Here is a 17,194-nt window from a genome sequence, read left to right on the forward strand (position 1 = left end):
GTATCCTTGCCACCTCTTCTTAATATCTTCTGCTTCTGTTAAGTCCATACCGATTCTGTCCTTTACTGTCCCCATCTTTGCACGAAATATTCCCTTGGTATCCCTAATTTTCTTGTAGCGATCTCTAGTCTTTCCCATTCTATTGTTTTCCTCTATTTCTTTGCATTGATCACTAAGGAAGCCTTTCTTATCTCTCCTTGCTATTCTTTGGAACTCTGCATTCAGATGGATGTATCTTTCCTTTTCTCCTTTGCCTTTCGCTTCTCTTCTCAGCTATTTGTAAGCCCTCCTCAGATAACCATTTTGCCTGTTTGCAATTCTTTTTCTTGAGGATGGTCTTGATCACCACCTCCTGTACAATGTTATGAACCTCCGTCTGTATTTCTTCAGACCCTCTATCAGATCTAATCCCTTGAATCTATTTGTCACTTCCACTGTAGAATCACAAGTGATTTTATTTAGGTCATACCTGAATGGTCTTATGGTTTTCCCTACTTTCTTCAACTTGAGTCTGAATTTGGCAATAAGGAGTTCATGATCTGAGCCACAGTCTTGTTTCTACTGACTGTATAGAGCTTCTCCATCTTCGGCTACTTTCTTCAACTTAAGTCTGAATTTGGCAATAAGGAGTTCATGACTTGAGCTCCAGGTCTTGTTTTTTCTGACTGTAGAGAGCTTGTCCATCTTCAGCTGCAGAGTATATAAGCAATCTGATTTTGGTATTGACCATCTAGTTATGTCCATGCATAGAGTCGTTTCTTGTATTGTTGCAAGAGGGTGTCTGCTATGAACAGTCCATTCTCTTGGCAACCTGTGAGCCCTTGCCTGCCTCATTTTGTACTCAAAGGCCAAATTTGCCGGGTACTCCAGGTATCTGGACTTCCTACTTTTGCATTCCAGTCCCCTATAATGAAAAGGACATCTTTTTTTGGTGTTAGTTCTAGAAGGTCTTGTAGTTCTTCATAGATTCGTTCAACTTCAGCTTCTTCGGCATTAGTGGCTGAGGCATAGACTTAGATTACTGTGACATTGAATGGTTTGCCTTGTAAATGAACAGGATCATTCTGTCATTTTTGAGACGGCACCCAAAAACTGCATTTCAGACTCTTTTGTTGACAATGAGGGCTACTCCATTTCTTCTAAGGGATTCGTGCCTACAGTAGTAGATGTAATGGTCATCTAAATTAAATGACATTTTACTCAGCCATAGAAAAGAACACATTTGAATCAGTCCTAATGAATGAATCTAGAACTTATTATATAGAGTGAAGACAGAAAGAGAATATATTGTACATTAATGTGTATATATATATATGGAATCTAATAAAGATGGTACTGATGAACTATTTACAGGGCAGCAATAGACTGCAGACAGAGAAAAGACTTATGAACTCAGTGAAGGAAGGAGAGGGTGGGATGAACTGAGAGTGTAGTATGGAACACATATATTACCATAATGTAAAACAGAGAGCCAATGGAAATTTGCTGTATGATGCTGGGGCAGGATGGGGTGGGAGGAGGGAGGGAGGTTCAAGAGAGAGAGGATGTATGTATACCTATGGCTGATTCATGTTGATGTATGGCACAGACCAACACAATATTGTAAAGCAATTATCCTCCAATTAAAAATAACTAAAAAAAAAATCTAAACAAAGAGGGTGGGGGGGGAGGGGGGAGACCTGAACAGACACCTTGCCAATAAAGATATGTCCACAGTAAACAAGTATATGAAAAGATGCTCTTAATCATTTATCATCAAGGAAATGAAAATTAAAATAACAATGAGATATCACTATTCATACCCATTATAATGGGCAAAACCCAGAACAATGTCAAATGCTGGAGAGCAACAGGAGCCCTCATTCACTGCCAGTGGAAATGCCAAATAATACAGCCATTTTGGAAGAGTCTGGCATTTTTTTTACCAAGTTAAACATTCTCACCATCACGCGCCTTGCCATTTACCCAGGAGTTGAAAACCTACATCGTACACACAAAAACCTGTATGTGGACATATGCAGCAGCTTTATTCATAACTGCCAAAACTTGGAAATAATCAAAATGTCCTCCAGTAGGTGAATGGATAATCTGTGATCTATCTAGACAATGGAATATCACTTAGCATTAAAAATATATGAAGTATCAAGCCATGAAAACACATGAAGGAACTTAAATGCATATTACTAACTCTTAAATTCATATTACTAAGAACCCAATCTAAAAAGTCTGCACACTGTTTGATCCCAAGGACAGAAAAGGCAAAACAATGGCGAGAGTAAAAAGATCAGGGGTTCAGGGAGAGTGAAGTAGGAATGAACAGGGAGAGCACAGAGGGCTTTTGGTGCAGTTAAACTACTCTGTATATGACATGACAGGGGTAGATATGTGTCATTATATATTTTCTAAACCCCTAAAATCTACAATATCAGGAGTGAACTCTAATGTAAACTCTGAACTTTGGATGCTAGAGCAGGTTCATGGATTCTAACAAATGCACCACTCAGGTGGGGGATGGTGATAGTGGAAGGATCATACACTGTACTTTACATCAAAGGTGCTATGACCCTAAAACAGTTTAGTAAAAAAAAAAGAGAGAATTAAAACTCAGTAGTTGCCAGCGGCTGAAACTGGGGGGAGAGTCTGCTTAAAATGGAGCAAGGTGAAGTTTTCCGCAGTGATGAAACCATTCCATGTTACAATTGTGATGGTGCTTAAACGACTGTCTGACTGTACATGTAAAAGAATGGTACAAGAATAAGGGAGTGAACTTACTGTGCTCTGTCTTTAAAAGTGATTCTGAATCCAACAACATATTAAAAAAATCATACACCATGACCAAGTGGGCTTTATCCCAGGAATGCAAGGATTCTTTAATATCCGCAAATCAATCAATGTAATACACCACATTAACAAATTGAAAGATAAAAACCATATGATTATCTCAATAGATGCAGAAAAAGCCTTTGACAAAATTCAACATCCATTTATGATTAAAACTCTCCAGAAAGCAGGAATAGAAGGAACATACCTCAACATAATAAAAGCTATATATGACAAACCCACAGCAAGCATCACCCTCAATGGTGAAAAATTGAAAGCATTTCCCCTAAAATCAGGAACAAGACAAGGGTGCCCACTCTCACCACTACTATTCAACATAGTTTTGGAAGTTTTGGCCACAGCAATCAGGGCAGAAAAAGAAGTAAAAGGAATCCAGATAGGAAAAGAAGAAGTGAAACTCTCTCTGTTTGCAGATGACATGATCCTCTACATAGAAAACCCTAAAGACTCTACCAGAAAATTACTAGAGCTAATCAATGAATACAGTAAAGTTGCAGGATATAAAATTAACACACAGAAATCTCTTGCATTCCTATACACTAACAATGAGAAAACAGAAAGAGAAATTAAGGAAACAATACCATTCACCATTGCAACAAAAAGAATAAAATACTTAGGAGTATATCTACCTAAAGAAACAAAAGACCTATACATAGAAAACTATAAAATACTGATGAAAGAAATCAAAGAGGACACAAACAGATGGAGAAATATACTGTGTTCATGGATTGGAAGAATCAATATTGTCAAAATGGCTATACTACCCAAAGCAATCTATAGATTCAATGCAATCCCTATCAAACTACCAACGGTATTTTTCACAGAACTAGAACAAATAATCTCACAATTTGTATGGAAATACAAGAAACCTCGAATAGCCAAAGGAACCTTGAGAAAGAAGAATGGAACTGGAGGAATCAACCTGCCTGACTTCAGACTATACTACAAAGCCACAGTCATCAAGACAGTATGGTACTGGCACAAAGACAGAAATATAGATCAATGGAATAGAATAGAAAGCCCAGAGATAAATCCACGTACCTATGGTCACCTTATCTTCGACAAAGGAGGCAAGGATATACAATGGAAAAAAGACAACCTCTTTAACAAGTGGTGCTGGGAAAACTGGTCAACCACCTGTAAAAGAATGAAACTAGAACACTTTCTAACACCATACACAAAAATAAACTCAAAGTGGATTAAAGATCTAAATGTAAGACCAGAAACTATAAAACTCCTAGAGGAGAACATAGGCAAAACACTCTGACATAAATCACAGCAGGATCCTCTATGACCCACATCCCAGAATTTTAGAAACAAAAGCAAAAATAAACAAATGGGACCTAATGAAACTTAAAAGCTTTTGTACAACAAAGGAAACTATAAGCAAGGTGAAAAGACAGCCCTCAGATTGGGAGAAAATAATAGCAAATGAAGCAACAGACAAAGGATTAATTTCAAAAATATACAAGCAACTCCTCCAGCTCAACTCCAGAAAAATAAATGACCCAATCAAAAAATGGGCCAAAGAACTAAACAGACATTTCTCCAAGGAAGATATACGGATGGCAAAAAAACACATGAAAAGATGCTCAACATCACTCATTATCAGAGAAATGCAAATCAAAACCACAATGAGGTACCATTACACGCCAGTCAGGATGGCTGCTATCCAAAAGTCTACAAGCAATAAATGCTGGAGAGGGTGTGGAGAAAAGGGAACCCTCTTACACTGTTGGTGGGAATGCAAACTAGTACAGCCTCTACGGAAAACAGTGTGGAGATTTCTTAAAAAGCTGGAAATAGAACTGCCATATGACCCAGCAATACCACTTCTAGGCATACACACTGAGGAAACCAGATCCGAAAGAGACACGTGCACCCCAATGTTCATCACAGCACTGTTTATAATTGCCAGGACATGGAAGCAATCTAGATGCCCATCAGCAGATGAATGGATGAGGAAGCTGTGGTACATATACACCATGGAATATTACTCAGCCGTTAAAAAGAATTCATTTGAATCAGTTCTAATGAGATGGGTGAAACTGGAGCCCATTATACAGAGCGAAGTAAGCCAGAAAGATAAAGACCATTACAGTATACTAACACATATATATGGAATTTAGAAAGATGGTAACGATAACCCTATATGCAAAAAAAGAAAAAAGAGACTCAGATGTATAGAACAGACTTGTGGACTCTATGGGAGAACGCGGGGGTGGGATGTTTCAAGAGAACAGCATCGAAACATGTATATCTAGGGTGAAACAGATCACCAGCCCAGGTTGGATGCATGAGACAAGTGCTCAGGCCTGGTGCACTGGGAAGACCCAGAGGGATGGGGTGGAGAGGGAGGTGGGAGGGGGGACCGGGATGGGGAATACATGTAAATCCATGGCTAATTCAATGTATGACAAAAACCACTGCAATGCTGTAAAGTAATTAGCCTCCAACTAATAAAAATAAATGAAAAAAAAAAAATTTGTTGGGAAAATAAAATAAATAAATAAAATAAATAAATAAATAAATAAAAGTGATTCTGAGACAAATATGTAAATATTCAAATTCAGAGAATAAATCTCTCTGACAGAAAAAGTGAAGAAAAGAATCAGAACACTAAAGCTATAATCCAAGGAAACTTCCCTGAAATTAAAAGAGAAAAAACTCAAAACTACACATTGAAAGAGCATATTATACCTAAGAATATCAAAGTAGAACAACCAATACCAAAATATATTCAAGAAAAAATTACTGACTTTAAGGGGAAAAAATTCTTCGGGCATCTAACCAAAAAAGAGAAAATAATAATGAACTATAAAGAAAGCTGAGCGCTGAAGAATTGATGCTTTTGAACTGTGGGGCTGGAGAAGACTCTTGAGAGTCCCTTGGACTGCAAGATCAAACCAGTCAATCCTAAAGGAAATCAGTCCTGAATATTCATTGGAAGGACTGACGCTGAGGCTGAAGCTCCAATACTCAGGTCACCTGATGCAGAGAACCAACTCATTAGAAAAGAGCCTGATGCTGGGAAAGACTGAAGGCAGAAGAAGGGGACGACAGAGGACGAGATGGTTGCATGGCATCACCAACTTGATGGACCTGAGTCTGAGCAAGCTCCAGGAGTTGGTGATGGACAGGGAAGCCTGGCGTGCTGCAGTCCATGGGGTCACAAAGAGTAGGACACGACTGGGCAGCTGAACTGAACTGAATAATGAAAAAAACTCTGACTGCCATCAAGCCTACGGCAAAACAGGACAATGTTAAGCAATAAAATAAGACTAATAATGACAACTCACGGCGTATGTTTGAAACCCAAGTAGACTAGTTAGTAATATACTTTCTTTCTGTCATTGTTTGGCTCTGTCGGGTCTTGGCTGCAGAGTACAGCATTGCTCCCTGTGGCGTGGGGGCTCCTCCAGCTGCGGCACGCGGGCTCAGAAGCTGTGGCGCAGGGCCTCAGCCGCCCTGCAGCATGTGAGATCTTAGTTCCTGGACCAAGGATCAAACCTGAATTCCCGGAATTGGAAGTCGGATTCTTAAACCATTGGATACTTTAAAAATGCAACTTTAAAAATCTGACTGGTCACCGTCAAAGGACAACAGTTTATCCTGAAAACTCATAAATAAAAGGAAAGAAGCATTCTTTTCTACCTTTCCTACACAAATTTATACCTTGAGCAATCAATTAGTAAATGAGGGAATAAATCAACTGTGTGCACATAGGTCACTTCAGTCGTGTCCAACTCTTTGCGAGCTTATGGGCTGCAGCTCACCAAGCTCCTCTGTCTATGGGATTCTCCAGCCAAGAATACTGGAGTGGGTTGCCATGCCCTCCTCCAGGGGATCTTCCCAACCCAAGATCAAGCATTTCTTATGTCTCCTGCATTGGCAGGAGGGTTCTTTACCACTAGCACCACCTGGGAAGTCCAAGATAAAATTAAATGTAATTTTTAAAAATGACAGAAAGTATCTCTTAACAGATACAGCTCATCTAATTAAAGAGTATCACTATTTTGCAACCCTCAAAGAATTAATGGCTCTAGGCACTGAACATCAGTAGAAAAGAAGGCTTTTATATCTTATGTGCCTCGTAAAGAAAAAAAATACCACCATATATATAACACAGTCTTCAGTCCTGTCAAAGGTCTTAAATCCAACTCTTGATCAAGTCTTTGCATCCTACTTGCAAATATGGATGAAAAACACGTTGAACTGCATGCAGGAGAATACATACTGTAGGGTAACAAGAAGGTCAACAGATAAACTGTAAAGAAAAGGATGGACGGGGAACATGTAAATTAAGACATATCAAATAAATAGGGGAGCACCAAACTCTTAACACTTATGTTTAGTCATCAGTCGTGTCCAACTCTCTGCAACCCCACCAGCCTCCTCATCCGTGGGGAGTCTCCAGGCAAGAATACTGGAGATGTACTGCCATACTGCCATGCCCTCCTCCAGGGAATCTTCCCAACACAGGGATCAAACCTAGGTCTCCCGCATTGCGGGCAGATTCTTTACCATCTGAGCCACCAGGCAAGCCCTATATAACCTGATGTTAAAACTGTAAAGAGACAAAAGAAGTGATTATTATAAAAGTTAGGGTAACAGTTACTTTTAGGGAGTGGAGAAGGGACTGTGTTGGGCTGTGGTGTGGAAGGGGTTCTGGGAAAAGTGAAAAACTTCTAATTCCTTTTTTTTAAACTGTAATATAGTATTTTATTTAATCCTCTATATCAAAAACATTTATTTCATTAATATCAAATTATTAACAAAGTGTTCTACATCTCTTTTTTATACTTACAGTATATCTCGGTTTGGACTAAGGACATTTCTTTTCTTTTTCAGACTTATTTATTTTTGGTTGTGCTAGATCTTCGGTGCTGCACATGGGCTTTCTCTAGTTGCTGCAAGCAGAGGTGTTTCACTGTGGCGGCTTCTCCTGTTGCAGAGCATGCGAACTAGAGCACAGGCCCAGGAGTCGTGGTGTATGGGCTTAAGTATTCCAAGGCATGTGAGGTCTTCCCAAACCAAGGATGGAAACCACGGCCCCTGCACTGGCAGGAAGACTCTTTACCACTGAGCCACCAGGAAAGCCCTGAACTAATCTAAGCACATTTCAAATGTTCAGTAGCCACATGCGCTTCATGCCTATTGGACTGCTCAGAAGACTTCTAATTCTTGACCTGGGTATTACCAGGCTTCTGGCCTTAAAATAATTCACTAATATGCTTCTGTGGTTTTCTTTATCTGTGTGTCATTTTACCATTAAAATAATGGCTTTCTTTAAAAAAGTAAATGACTAATAGTCATCTGGATTATCTGGCTACCTCCAAATGGCACAAGGATCTAACCACCCATCTCCCTAGAACCAGAAGACTATATGAGATTACTTCAGGTCCAGAATTCAATGACCTCAGATCCCTAGAATTTCATATCACATGATCTTAAGGAATTGATGCTAGAGTATATACATGATAACTCTAACCTTGAAATAACTCTAATCTTAGCATGAAATGAATTCAGTCTTGAAAATTTCTACACATTGGAGTTTACGTCCATGTATTAAGATGATAAAGTGACCTTCCTGATAGCGGTTTTGTTAATTACAAGGTCTTGTTCCACCAGACCTATTCAATCAATAGCTTATCCTCCACAACACTTGGTAAAGATAGAACTGTTAAGAATGCTATTTTAAAGGAAAAATCTCTCCTTTTCCTTCCTATCTTGTACACAGATTTCTTCCCAAAGTTCAGAGTAGGCAGAGAACAATGACTCAAAATTGCCAATGAGTTCCCAACATGAGGTACAGTGAGCAGACAGAGAAAAATCCCTTCACCTCAGGTATAACCTCACTGACCTAAGTGAACACTTTCTAGAGTATCCAAATGACTCGTAATTCAAAAACTGCTAATACAGACTGAAAAAAGAAATACAGTTAAATGCCAATCCTGCAGAAATTAAGAGGGGAAGCTGGAGCAGGAACTGCCTGTGCTTCAAAGGCTCTCTGATAGAGAAAACCAAATTTGACAGGAGAGACCAAAGAAGGGAGAAAATTCCACTCTCCCACCACTCTTACACCAGCACTCCAGAAACCGGGAGAGGGAAAACAGGAGAGACCCATGTAGGTGCCAAGCTCTACCACGGCTGCAGAAGAGGGTGCTGAGGCTTACTCAATAATTAATCAGCACTTCTGAGCTGACAAGGGACAGATGCTACTATTACTACTTCCTTTCGCTTTCTGTATAGTACTTTTCTACTTAGACTTCACAGCTATATTTTGTCTATTAGTTACTTACACTTGCATAGTCCCTTCCTCTCACTCCGTAATATGCCAAAAGCTTCAGAATGAAACAGACCTTTCTTTTTCCCCCATCTATGTATCTTACATATGTCTAGCACAGCACCTGGAAAAATGTTTTACACATAGCATATACTCAGTATGTCTGTTGCATTAAACTTTTAAAAATATCAAGGGCAGTCAGGTGAAAGAAAAGAAAATTTGGTCAATATTATTTCAGAAAGCAAGAGTCAAGAAAAACTAGAAGGAAAGTATGAGGAGGCATGTTAGGCCAACATGAACACAAAATTTCTTTAGCCCTGGTTGCCTTAAGAAGCAATCACGTCCCTTAGCCATATTTTTGAAGACTTGCATTAAAGGTAGAAGGGAATTCTGAGAGCTACTTCAAACTCTTTCAAGATTTTGTGTTTCTGAATAAGGCTGTCCCCAGAGACTCAGACTAAAACACAAATGAAGAAAATAAGGAGAAACAAATCTATCCCAGAATCTACAACAGAACAGGCATTCCCCACCTTACTGGAAACCTGTAACTGGATAATACAAAAATCACTATCCTACTTCATCAGAGAATCAAGTAACAGAACAAACCTTTGTATACTAGACATTACATATGCTATTTTCATTTCATCTTTGATATTATCATCTTCATTGTATAAAAGGACACTGACAGTGAGAAAATAAGCAATGAATGGGTTCCGAACTTTGACTCAAACCATGTTCTTTCTACTGAACGCTTCAGCTTCTAAGACAAATGAGCATTGGTAAAATACAGCATTGCTTCCCTTGTGTATTGGCATTACTAGATTTTAACTTCCAAACCATAAATTTATCCGTGTATGTCTTACCACTTATTTCAAGCTCCACCCAATGAGATTTCTTTCCATTTGCTGCTTCCTCAGAGGACATAATTGTGTATATCCTCCGAGGGTCAGGGGGCTCGTATTTTTCTTTGGGCATGCCTGTTGAAACAAGAAAAGAAATCAATCAATATATGAAAGAGTCAAACAGCTGAAAATAACATCTTGTAAAAAAGCAGACATCCATATTATGATCTCTAAACACAAATTCCCACTAAAACGAACTAGGAACTCCTTAGAGAAATGGAAGATTTCAAGAATGGGATTGGAAAAATATAAACAAGCTTGGACACTAAGAAAGATACTCTAGCTGTAAAGGGCATAGGAGTTAGCTTGAAGAGGTCCCACTGGCCAAGATAAGACAATCTGAACAACAAAAGAAAGACTACGAATCAATTTTAAACTGTATGAATCCAAAACTCGGATTAAAAAAAAAAAAAAACTGTCACCTGAAGTTGGAAAATAAAGAGAAAGAATCGAGCATTTATCCAGCAGTTCTAGCAGAAACTGGTTGAGGAAATGTTCTTAACAGAATTCTAGCTAATAAATGCAGAAAGTTACCTAATTAGAAAAACCACTATTTCACAACCTCTAATGAAAAAAAAGTTTCACCATTAATGGCTAATAAAGGAATCAGGTAAAAAATATCCAATGGAAAAAATTTAAATAGATCACGCTGTAAGACCTCAACCCAAGGATCAATCTCGGTATAAGAACAACTAGACTTATATCTCAATACTATGTATACTCTTGCCCCTTCATCCAAAAAAAATTCAAAGTAAAGACTGAACTTGAATCAAATAAGCCTCTCTAGATCTGGAACCAGTTTACACGAAGTAAGGGAGACAGAGGAATATGGTAAAAGTAATATAAGACACAACAATGTGAATATACTTAACACTACTGAACTGCACACTTAAGATGATTATTAAGATAGTATACTTTACTATGTATATTTTACTATGAGTAAAAAAATTTTTTAACTCTAAAATAATGCCACAAGAATACAGCCAGCCAGATGCAGACAACAGAAAGTTCTACATGACAGAAGGCTCAATTTCCTCAACAAATAAATGACATGAAAAGGAAACTGATACTAAATGACTTGTGAGGCACAGCAATCAGATGCAATATATAGACCTCATCTGGGTCTAATGTGACCAAATTAAGTGTAAAAAACATTTCTGAGAATCAGACAAATTGGAAGAATTATATCTAAGCTGATACTGGGACTACTATTCATTTTGCTTGTGGTTATTTTAAAACTCATATTAAAAAGTAGAGACATTACTTTGCCGACAAGGATCCGTCTAATCAAAGCTATGGTCTTTCCAGTAGTCACATATGGATGTGAGAGTTGGACCATAAAGAAAGCTGAGCGCTGAAAAATTGATGCTTTTGAACTGTGATGTTGGAGAAGACTCTTGAGAGTCCCCTGGAGATCAAACCAGTCAATACTAAAGGAAATCAGTCCTGAATATTCATTGGAAGGACTGATGCTGAGGCTGAAGCTCCAATACTTTGGTCACCTGATGCAAAGAACTAACTCATTGGAAAAGACCCTGATGCTGGAAAAGATTGAAGGCAGGTGGAGAAGGGGATGACAGAGGATGAGATGGTTGGATGGCCGACTCGATGGACAAGAGTTTGAGCAAGCTCCAGGAGATAATGATAGACGGGAAAGCCTGGCGTGCTGCAGTCCATGGGGTAGCTAAGAGTTGGACACAACTGAGCAACTGAATTGAACACCTACTCTGGATACCTACATAGCTGAACAAAGCTGGAGAAAAACCCACTATCATATGAAGTTAAAGTGAGCCAGTCAGCAATCACTCACCTCAAATGGAGTTACTGCTGAATGGGTTTGAGGTTTTAGTTTTACAAAAAGAGTTACAAAGATGGATGATGGTGATGGCTGCACAACATCATCAATGTATCTAATAACACTGGATGCTACACTTAAAAAATGGTTGACACGGTAAACTTTATGTTATGCATATTTTACACAATAAAAAAATTGGAAAAGAGCTAAAGCTACTTTCATTATGTTATGCTGCTTCTATACTGATGAGAACTAGAGCTATTTCAAACACAAAAATGGTTTTGACTATGTAGTCAAAACACAGGAAGAGGTAAGTAATCCCTTTTTGAAGAAGGTAAGTAAATAGACTAACCACCTGCATAAGAAATAGAATATCTATTTTTTGTTTTGTTAAATATTGTTAATAAAACTGTCCTCCTACATGTTTATTTCTCCAGAATAGAAACACAATGACTGAAGTTTTTAGACTAACACAAAACATACCTAACAAAGAGCTATACTGCCAAGAACTGTTCCTGTCCCATCTAGGGGACAAGCTGGCAAGGCAAGTGCCCACTGTGAATCGTATGAATATACCAGTAATAACAAAATACGGTGTAAAGTGACCAGAGCTTAATGATGACATCCCTTAAGATCACTCAAATGCCACTATTCTGACTAGACTTTACTTACAAAGCAACCATCTGATCTTCACTGGCTGCTCCAAATAGAATTTAACGATAAGCTGCTCTGTTCAGCTATGGTTGGTATTTTGGTCCTATAAGCTATTTTTTAAACTAATATACTTTAATTGGAGGATAATTATTTTACAACATTGTGATGGTTTCTGCCATACAGCAACATGAATCAGCCATGGGTACATGTGTCCCCCATTCTGAACCCTGCTCCCCCCTCCCTCCCCACCCCATCCCTCTGGGCTGTCCCAGAGCACTGGCTTTGAGCGCCCTGCTTCATGCACTGAACCTGCACTGGTCAGCTATGTTACACATGGTAATACACATGTTTCAGTGCTATTCTCTCAGCTCATCCCACCCTCGCCTTCCCCCCCAGAGTCCAAAGCTGTCCTTCACATCTGTCTCCTTTGCTGCCTTGCATGCAGGATCATCATTACCGTCTTTCTAAATTCCACATGTACGTGTTAATACACAGAATTGGTGTTTCTCTTTCTGACTTACTTCACTCCATACAATAGGCTCATTTCACCCACCTCATTAGAACTGACTCAAATGCGTCCCTTTTTATGCCTGAGCAATATTCCATTGTGTATACATACCACATCTTCCTTATTCATTCATCAATGGACATCAAGGTTGCTTCCATGTCCTAACTATTGTTAAGAGCACTGCAATGAACACTGGGGTACATGTGTCTCTTTTAATTCTGGTTTCCTCAGTGTGTATGCCCAGCAGTGAGACTGTTGGTTCGTATGACAGTTCTATTCTCAGTTTTTTAAGGAATCTCCACACTGTTCTCCACAGTGGCTGTACCAGTTTGCATTCCCACCAACAGTGTAAGAGGGATTCCCTTTGAGTCATTAATCATTTGACTTCTTAGTGAAAGTTCAGAAGTCTGATTTACCAATCTCATGTGAGCTTAGTTAGTGTGAATCAATGTCCAGAGTTCAATCATGCTTCAGAGAATAAATAAAAGTATTACTGAACTGAAATCTGAAATCCAGATCCTAGACCTGGGGTCATTCCATCAAGAGTCATGATTTCTGCCTAGGCAGCCAGCCACTCCCTTTCTGAGTTTTCAAGACATGTGATGCGCTGTCTTAAAATTTAAGAGACAGCACATTACCCTAAACTTGAAAGAGGCAAAATCTTTATTTTCCAAATCCCCAAGAGTGAGAAAGTCGAAGTGGGGGAAAAAGAACATGACAGAATAAAAGAAATGGTAGCAAACTGGACAATCAAGCCCTTTTGAGAAGCATATCTGCCCACTAAGCAACTCCACCCATTTTTCTTGGAGTCCAACAGAACATAGTATTGGAAACTAGGTAGTGAAAAGGACACAAGAACACAAACAATTCAGGATTTTTCCCCAGGCTTTGAAATCAACAAGCAGATCTTGCTCTCTAAAAAATACAGTATGTTGCTGCAGATTACTATCTAAAAAGAGTAAAAGGTTTCCAAAATTGACTGGAAAACTGCCAAGGAAAATTACATGACTTTTAAAAAATAGCTAGGCCAGAGTCAGCATGTATGTAACCCAAGACTAGTCAATCTTCAACGCCCCCAATCCAATGCCAAACATCATTGTTGGTCTTGGCAGCATAAAATCTGTCCCTGATCGAGACCGCAGAGAAATGGTTTTGCACTATCTTAGAACAGAATAATTATTTATCTTAAGGAAATACAGGACATTATTTACCAGACAGAAAGATATGCTTGCATTATTAAAGATTTTATGAAATGGCTTAAAAGTACACAGGAGAAACGGTAAGAGAGAAGCGGAGGGAGGAGGAGAGAGGAAGGGTGGGGGACCCTACCTGCAAGTCAACCACCATTTGAGGCAGCTGTTAAACTAAGAAATATGTACAAAAGAAAAAGATTTAAGTGTCTATCCTTTCAATGGGTACTCTATTTCAGTCACCAAATGGCCCAGGTGAAAAAAAGTCCTATTTTACAAAAGAAAAACAACTAATAAATGAAGTATGAAAGAATAAAAACAACATCATTTCATAATTCCCAATGAGCCTTTCTAAAACAAAGACTTATAAACTGGGTTAAAATCTTGAGATGAATCACTCGCACTGGCATAATGCTAAGTAACACCACCACCCAGGTTGTTTTTTGATTACAAGGTAGAAAATGTTCAAGAGAGGAATAAACTATTACCTCTTCATCAATCTTCTCAACACTAATGAGGGGCAGAACCAGATACTGTGGGTCTTTTGATCTGACAGAATATGAAATACACACCAATAATGTTTACCTTTTTAAGAATTAGAGGAACTGGCTGTGCTGTGCTGTGCTTAGTCATGTCCGACTCTTTGCAACCCCATGAACTGTACCCCGCCAGGCACCTCTGTCCATGGGGATTTCCAGGCAAAAATACTGGAGTGGGTTGCCATTTCCTCCTCCAAGGGGTCCCAACCCAAGGATCGAACCCAGGTCTCCTGCAATGCAGGCGGTTCTTTACCGTCTCAGTCCCCAGGGAAGCCCAAGAACACTGGAGTGGGTAGCCTATCCCTTGTCCAGGGGACCTTCTGACCCAGGAATCAAACTGGGGTCTCCTGCATTGCAAGCAGATTCTTTACCAGCAGAGCTACCAGGGAAGCCCAGAGCAACCGGCTAGATGACACCAAAGCAGCAACGAAGGACTTTCTCCAGGATAACTGGAGTGCTACCTTCAACAAGCTGGGGTCAGAACTATTAGAGATTTGAAGAGAATGAGGAGATGTGTACAATGAGATGTAATGCTGCTGCTGCTGCTAAGTCGCTTCAGTCGCGTCCGACTCTGTGCGACCCCACAGACGGCAGCCCACCAGGCTCCCCCGGCCCTGGGATTCTCCAGGCAAGAACACTGGAGTGGGTGGCCACTGCCTTCTCCGGAGATGTAATGAATGATCCACAAATCCGCAACAAAAAACATTCTGCAGACACTTGGAGAAACACTTAATACCAAGTTCATATTTTGAAATATTAATAAATTATTATGAGATTTTATTGTAGCAATGTATAAAAACATGTATCTTGTTAAAAGACACTCTGAAGTTAAATAATTTAATTGTAATAGCCACATTTTTCCCCCAAGGGAAATAAGGCTGAGCCATAGCCAATTTGTTTATTTTTTGATTAGAGTATTATTGCTTTACAACGCATCGGTTTCTGCTGCACAGCGATGTGCCTCCGAGGTAAGCGTACACACACCCCCACCCTCCTGAGCCTCCCTCCCAGCACCCCGAGCCCACTCCCCAGGTCACCACAGAACACGGAGCACAGCTTCCCGCGCGCCGCAGCCGCTCCCCATCAGCTACAGGTTTCGCACACGGCCGCGTGTGTATGAGTGCTCCTCTCTCAGCGCATCTCACTATCTCCTTCCCCATGACCACAAGTCCACTGCCTTCATCTTTGTTTCTATTCCTGTCCTGCAAATAGGTTCATCAGTACCATTTTTCTAGATTTCATATATATATGTGTTAATACACATTTGTTTTTCTCTTTCTGACTTCCTTCACTCTGTATGCCATACTCTAGGTTCATCCACATCACTACAAATGACCAATTTCGAATTACAGCCAATCTTAACTGACAAGACAAAAAGGTAAGTTCCTTTCCTTTTCTTGGTGTTACCTTTTCTCCTCCATTCTTGGTGTTTTACTTCTTTCAAAAACACAAAGAAAAAGAGTGAGTGGGGCAGAGGAAAGGCAGGAAAGGAAAGGAAAGGTCTTTCTCAAAGAAAGACCCTTTTATTTACTGATCAGGCTCCTCGAAGTACTAAAAGTTAGGAAATATACGAAAGGTAGTGCCACTAGCCTTGGTGCCAATTTACTTTTTCCAATCCAAATTTTCACTAGGTGTTAACAAATTTTTCACTAAATCCAACTGATTTTTACTTCTTCAGGACTTCTAAACCTGTCTTTTCCATTTTTACAGCTACTAAAATTAATTCACACCCTCATTCTCAGCTACAACTTTTAAACAACCTTCTCTATGTCTTCCTGATTGATGCCTGCCCATATAACTCTTCTGCTTAAAAATCTAACATGGCCCTTTCTGCCTACCTAGTTAGTTAAAACCCTAACATCAAAGTCCTTTACAACCTGGATTTAGGCCACTATTTTCTCACTCATCTTCATCCACTCACACATGCATCACTCTATCAAGTCCAAAGTTTATCAAAGCATACCTACTTCGAAGACAGTCTTTCAATGATACATCCTAATCCTTTCACCAGACAACCTTCACTCAAAACTCCTCCTCATCCCCTTCACAGCAGCTCAAGTTAACAGCAGAGCCCCTGTAAGCCCTTCCCAACAAAGGCACAAATCCACTCCTCTTTCCTCTGCATACCACACATTTACTCAGCATTTTTCAGATCAATTGTTATCTCCCAGTGTCCTGTGTCAGACCTAGCATGTTACACTAATACAGTGGTCTAAACATTCTTTCCCTCAACACTCAAAATCAGGTTTTCAAAGAAAACTCAAAAAAAAAAAAAGGGCAATTCAATACAACTGGATCATGCTTCCTTAAGGAAGCTTTATTTACAGAATTATTCATTCAACAAATATTTACTAAGCACCTTCTGCTTCTGTTTCAAGCACTGTCAGGTGCCGGGGAAAAAAGAATAAACAGGAAATATGTACGTGATCTTGGATCTTAATCTACAGGGTGTGTGTGTGGGGGGGGGGGGGGTGTGCAA

At 39.4% G+C, this 17,194-nt stretch overlaps 1 protein-coding gene across 4 annotated transcripts in view; it reads right to left on the reverse strand.

The window, feature by feature from the left end:
- The window catches only part of CNOT6 (CCR4-NOT transcription complex subunit 6), an 81,984-nt gene that overhangs the window by 53,476 nt on the left and 11,314 nt on the right, over positions 1 to 17,194 (reverse strand). For all 4 annotated transcript variants that reach the window (XM_070460475.1, XM_020905638.2, XM_020905637.2 and 1 more), the window contains exon 2: positions 9,991 to 10,104. In XM_070460475.1, coding sequence (XP_070316576.1) covers positions 9,991 to 10,104 — 114 coding nt within the window. The remainder of the gene's footprint in view (positions 1 to 9,990; positions 10,105 to 17,194) is intronic.

This window comes from Odocoileus virginianus, chromosome 3 (assembly GCF_023699985.2).
Source record: "Odocoileus virginianus isolate 20LAN1187 ecotype Illinois chromosome 3, Ovbor_1.2, whole genome shotgun sequence".
NCBI lineage: Eukaryota > Metazoa > Chordata > Mammalia > Artiodactyla > Cervidae > Odocoileus > Odocoileus virginianus.